General features: G+C 41.5%; 1 protein-coding gene across 1 annotated transcript in view; it reads left to right on the plus strand.

Moving 5' to 3' along the window:
- The window catches only part of eepd1 (endonuclease/exonuclease/phosphatase family domain containing 1), a 47,807-nt gene extending 42,218 nt beyond the window's left edge, over positions 1-5,589 (plus strand). Inside the window, exons 4-8 of the mRNA XM_033637234.2 lie at positions 596-706; positions 2,201-2,335; positions 2,657-2,795; positions 2,892-3,086; positions 5,122-5,589. Of these exons, the coding sequence (XP_033493125.1) occupies positions 596-706; positions 2,201-2,335; positions 2,657-2,795; positions 2,892-3,086; positions 5,122-5,312 (771 nt within the window). The 3' untranslated portion in view covers positions 5,313-5,589. The remainder of the gene's footprint in view (positions 1-595; positions 707-2,200; positions 2,336-2,656; positions 2,796-2,891; positions 3,087-5,121) is intronic.
- The last annotated feature ends 411 nt before the right edge of the window (positions 5,590-6,000 follow it).

The raw sequence follows: 6,000 nt of genomic DNA on the forward strand, positions 1-6,000 counted from the left end.
TGAAGATATTCCTGTTGTTAATACCACGACTGACCCCTTATAACCTTGTTATCATCCCTGCAGTGTAAAATGTCTAAAATGTTACTGTCTTTTCATGTCACAGCTACAAAATCTGGTGCCTTATGAAGTAATACATTTAAGTAAACATTAAAGAAGGCATTTAAAAATCTCTATTTTAGCCACCTTAAACTTGTTTGCATGTGCATCAGAGCCCAAAATGTTTAAGAAAATGTCAGTCTTTAAAATATCTGTATTTGTAGACAGGGCCTAATTAAATGGACATACCATTTAGCTAATAATTTGACTGAGACGGGTGTGACTATAAACTGATGTTAGCAGGATTTTCAAAGGTCTAGCCAGGTCACACTGCAGCTACTTGTGTGACTTTATCACAGGCCTGTATGGACTGTAGTGGTGTTTTCCTGTTAGTAACTGATTTTTCCACGAGTTCACTTACTTAGTCTACTGAAATTTGCAGAACTAAAACTACACTTACAATTTACATCATTACCAAATAATGAAGTGCAACTGACAACAAATCTGGTCAACTGTGCAAAGTGCTGACAAAACATCCTCTCTCTGTTTTATGTTGCAGTTCTGTGTGGAGTTGAACCAAGGAACCCTGGCCAGCGTACGGAAGTGGAAATGGCCACGAGGGCTGTGGAAAAGTGTTGTGTCTGAAAAACCTACCAGACACAACGGCAAGGTACAGCAGCCATTTGTAACACTGATACTGAGTGCGTTTACACTGAAGGTCGTGGGACAGAAAACTGCTGCTGCTCTGCTGTGCTTCACTTTGGCACCTGACGGCTTCAATTCAGAAACTCAAGTACCCAAATGTGTCAAACCCAAACTTCTGCTGATCTCCCCCCAAATGTAAGAGATCAATCCCCACAATTTTTAAGGTTTAAGCCGCTCCAGTAAAGCTAATCCCAGTGGATTTATTTAACTTCAAGAAGCTGTCCATCTCTCTTCTTTAAAATATCTGCTCAGACATCACGAGCACAAAGCAAACTAGCGCTGGGTCAGCTGTGGTTCCGTGGCCTCGGTCACATAAGATGGGTGGTTGAAATAACAACTTCACACATGTGTAGTTGAAATCACAGTGAAGGCTGAGTTCGAAGATGGGTCCAAGCACAGGGATCGAAGTAAGAGGGCAGGAAGTAGGGAAGGGGCCATCGTCACACACTTTACGCCCCTGACCTAAATTTGTTTTAAAGATTTCTGTATCATGGCTGGAGTGACCCCATCACCAGATGGTCTCTAGTTTACTCTGCATTTCAAGTGCTCACTGCTGCAAAGAAGTTGTTTCCTCACAGACATCATTAAAACATCATTTTATCTCTGTGGACATTTTGAGTCACTAAACCATCTTTTTAATGAGCAGAAAACGTAGTTTGATAACTGTGACTAAGCCTTTTTAGTTGACCTTATATCTAGAATACATCTCTCTGTCTGAGATAAGGGAGAGTAAACTCAAGGCTCGTACAGCACTGTAGAAAAGAATTCAATCAAGCTATGATCAGGAAATGTGTGTAATATTTTCATTTCAGTCAGAATCCCTCTTGCTCGTGTCTGTAACGGACTGACAAATAGTCATATAGAGTCATAAACATGTAGGGTTGCTACGTAAAGTGCTATAAATAACAGCTTAGCTTGTTGCCGTTCAGTAAGCCCAGAGATAGTTCATGTTGGTGGCCTTGTGATGCAGTGAATTACATATTAATAAGTGGTCATAAGATATTCATTTGGAATAGTGCTGAGGCTATTTAAGTAGGGCTGTATGATAATCCGGGCGGCACAGTGGTGCAGTGGTTAGCATTGCCAGCTCACAGCAAGAGGGTTCCCGGTTAGAACCTAGAGTGGGGGAGCCCTTCTGTGTGGAGTTTGCATGTTGTCCCTGTGTCAGTGTGGGTTTCCTCCAGGTACTCCAGCTTCCTCCCACAGTCCAAAGACATGCAGGTTAATTGGTGACTCTAAAATGGCCGTAGGTGTCTCTATGTGTCAGCCCTGTGATAGTCTGGTAGTCTGGCGAACTGTCCAGGGTGCAACCCACCTCTTGCCCAATATCAGCTGGGACTCCAGCCCCCACCGGACCCCTAACAGATAAGCGGTTATGGAAAATGAATGAATGAATGTATGTATGATAATCGTTGAAACCAAATCTGACTCCATTTCCCATGATCCTCTTTTTTCACAGGGAGTGAGCTACTCCGGCTTTCTGTGGGACTCCTCGTCTGGTATTGATCTGAAGGATGCTGCAGTTCTGGACTCTCCTGTTGTCAACGGCAACGGAAATCATACCTACCCTCGACTCTACCTGGCTCACTTTATTGTAAGTAACGATTGATTCCCAAAACTGATTGTAGCACTCAGATGAGGGATGTTTGCTCGAGTCGAATGTATTCAATAATAAATCGATGTCTTTTTTATGTTATATTGAAATAAAGGAATGGAAGGAAAGCAATATATTGATCCATGAACACTTCAGAGAGCACAAAGCACACATTTTCCTCGTGCTACTGAATGTAATTCAGGTTTTGCCCTAACACTGAACTCACTAGGTAATTGCTGAGATGTGGGAACACACAGACATTGCTAAAAAGAAGTTTTTTTGCCAACTGGATTCTGACCAAAATCTAACTTTTCCCGTCAGGTTGGTACATACGAGCTGACGGTGGTGAACGTCCACATGCCGGCCACAGCTGCATCAGCAGAGTCCAACGGCAAATACCACAACACAGATGACGCCAAGTGTCCACACCTCTCGCCCAGCATCCAGGAGACACTCAAAGGTCAGTCTGTCAGGCCGGACCAGTGAAAGTCTTCTACACATCACCACACGAGTCAGACACTAATCTCATCCTTTTCCTCCATGTGTCTTTCTGCAGGTGAGAAGGAGTTGTTGGTGTTGGGAGATTTCGGCTCCCCTCCTCAGAGCTCAGAGCTCGACATACTGAGGAAAGAGAAGCTCTGTGCTCTGGTACCTTCGTCCCTGTTCACCAACATCAGCACCCGCTCACCGCAGGGCACCCGCTGTCTGGACAACATCTGGGTGAGCCGCTCCCTCAAGAAGATCTATTCAGGTGGGTGCACTGTGTCATTCATAACAAGTCAAGTCAGTTAATCTAGACAAATCGAATCTCACATTATTGGAGAAAAGTCCTGGTCAAGTCTTGAATCATTTGAGACAAGTCGAATTCAATTCTCGAGTCTCAGTCAAGTGTTTCTCAAGTTATTCGAGACAAGTCCAAGCTTAATCTCGAGTCACAGTCAGTTGAGACAAACCGAGACTCACATTGTAAAAGAAAAAATCATTTGAGACAAACAAAGTCAATTCTCAAGTTATTCGAGACAAGTCCAAGTTAAATCCTGAGTCAAGTTCAAGTCAAGTTTCAAGGCATTTAAAACAAGTTAAAGGCTAGTCTCAGATTATTTGAGACAAGTCCATGTCAAGTTGTGAGTCGGAGTAAATCATGACAAATCCAAGTCAACTCTCAACTTAAAGTCAATTAAAGCAAGTCTTGTAAGATCTCAAGTGATTCACGAGAACTCCAAGTCAAGTCTCAAGTCAGTAATTGAGACAAATCGAGTCTCAAATTGTAACAAAAAAAGAAAATCAATCAAGACAAGTCCAAGTTAACTCTAGAGTCAAATTCAAGTCAAGTTTTTAAGGCAAAGTCACTTGAAACAAGTTGAAGTTGAAACAAGTTGAAGTCCATGTCAAGTTGTGAGTCTCAGGTTATTCAAGATAACTCCAAGTCAAGTCTCAAGTCATACAAGACTATTCCAAGTCAAGTCTTGAGTATTTTGAAATTAGTCAAAGTCTCAAGTCAGTCACTTTAGAGAAATCGAGTCTCATATTACTGGAGAAAAGTCTATATCAAGTCTCAAATCTTTTGAGAAATGTTGATTTAAAGTCTCAAGCCACAGTTATCGGTGACAAATCGAGTCTCCGATTATAAGAGTAAGTACAAATCAAGTCTTCAGCCTTTTCAGACAAGTCTAAGTCAAGTCAAAGTTGTTAGAGACAAGCCAATTCAATCCTCAAGTCATTCGAGATAGGACCAAGTTAAATCTCAAGTCAAATTTTAAGGCAAAGTCAGATGAAACAAGTTTAAGTCTAGTCTCAAGTTATTTGAGACAAGTCCATGTCAAGTTGTGAGTCAGAGTGAATCAAGACAAGTCCAAGTCAAATCTCAAATTAAAGTCAATTAAAGCAAGTCTTAGTAAGATCTCAACATATCCAAGATAACTCCAAGTCAAGTCTCAAGTAATTTAAGACTAGTCCAAATTGAGTCTTTTGAGATTACTCAGTCTCAAGTCAGTCAGTCCAAACACATTGAGTCTCATATTATTGGACAAAGGTCTTGGTCAAGTCATGAGTCATTTAAAAATAGACAAATTCAAGTCTCGAGTCAGAGTTAATCAAAACAAATCAAGTTTCAAATTATATTAGAAAAAAAAAATAAGACAAGTATAAGTCAAATCTTAAGTCTTAGTCGAGTTAGTCTAAGTTATCTGAGACAGGACCAAATTAAATCTTGGAGGCAAGTTCAAGTCAAATTTCAAAGCAAAATCTAGTCTCTAGTTATTTGAGACAAGTCCAAGTCAACTTTAAAATCAAAGTCACGTAAAACAAGTCCTAATAAGGTCTCAACGTATTCAAGATAACTCAAACTCAAGACTCAAGTCATTTAAGACTAGTCTAAGACAAGTCAAGAGTATTTTGAGATTACTCAAAGTCTCAATTCAAAGTCACTGAAAAATGTTATGTAGGACAACTACGAGTCAAGTCAAAAACAAGTCTCAAGTGCAGTCTACTTAAAGAAAAGTAAAGTCAAAATACGAGTCTTTCAGGGCTGTGAAAATTAAAGTAGCAGGGTGTTGGTATCATTTCAAAGCTAGGAGTTTTTTACCTGTCTGAGACCAAGTCTTTTAATGATGAATGAATCCCAATTGCAATTTCAGCTCACGCTTTAGTTCATGATATTTGGATATAAGCTATAGCAGCTTCTCCAAGGTCAAAGTTTGTGTAAATTCTTTTGTACATTGTCTCAGTTGCATGCATTCCTACGTGTCCTCTGACTTCCCGTCTCCTTGTGTCTCTTCCTCCGACAGGACACTGCATGGTAGTGCGGGAGGGCTTGACCAACCCCTGGATCCCAGACAACTGGTCGTGGGGCGGTGTGGCGTCAGACCACTGTCCTGTGGTGGCTGAGTTTTACGCGGATGTGTCCCCGAAGGAAATGAGCAGGCCTGGTATGGCCGTGGTGGACAGAGGAGACATTATGCCCAAACACGAGCGGTGACAGCATCCACGGTCACATTAAAGACAGCTGTGGATGACATCAGACTCTGTCCTTCCTGGGTCCTGCTTTTTCTTGGTTGGCTGTGGAGCAAAGAGTTCCTGATGAATGTGAAGAAGTGCCAAGATTGCCTTTTGGGTTTCAATTTATCAATGTATAATAATAAGTGGTCATAGAGCCATAAAATGTTCAGATAAAAGATATATATAATGTACTTTAAGGAGAAATGTGCCAAACATTTTCTATATGTGTATAAATAAAGAGAAATTGATAGATGTTCCAGCTGTGTCCGACCTCTCATTCATGCAAATAAGTGCCGTCAGATTCATCTGAATGACTCCTCAGAGGCTCGGCTGTAACGCTCATCTGTTCTGTCAGCGGAGAGGATGATAACGTCCCAGCTGTAGAGCTCATGAAGGCTGCACTCTTAAATTATGTAAGCCGGGCCTCTGTGTGCACGTGTGAGCTGCCATCATCCTCTGTGATGGAAATGAGGTGCCAGGGCAGAGTGCCATCAGAGGACACTGCTGATGCCTCGACTGCTCATTAGCCTGCTCCACAGTGATGCTTTTAAAGGGGAAAAAGAGAACTCAATCTTTTTTAGCTGCATACACTATGAAAGTATCTGTTCTTCCCATGGATGGATTACCAACCTGGCGGATCATGACACCAGCACTGGGTTCTCATAGAC

Source organism: Epinephelus lanceolatus, chromosome 16 (assembly GCF_041903045.1).
Source record: "Epinephelus lanceolatus isolate andai-2023 chromosome 16, ASM4190304v1, whole genome shotgun sequence".
Taxonomy (NCBI): Eukaryota; Metazoa; Chordata; class Actinopteri; order Perciformes; family Serranidae; genus Epinephelus; species Epinephelus lanceolatus.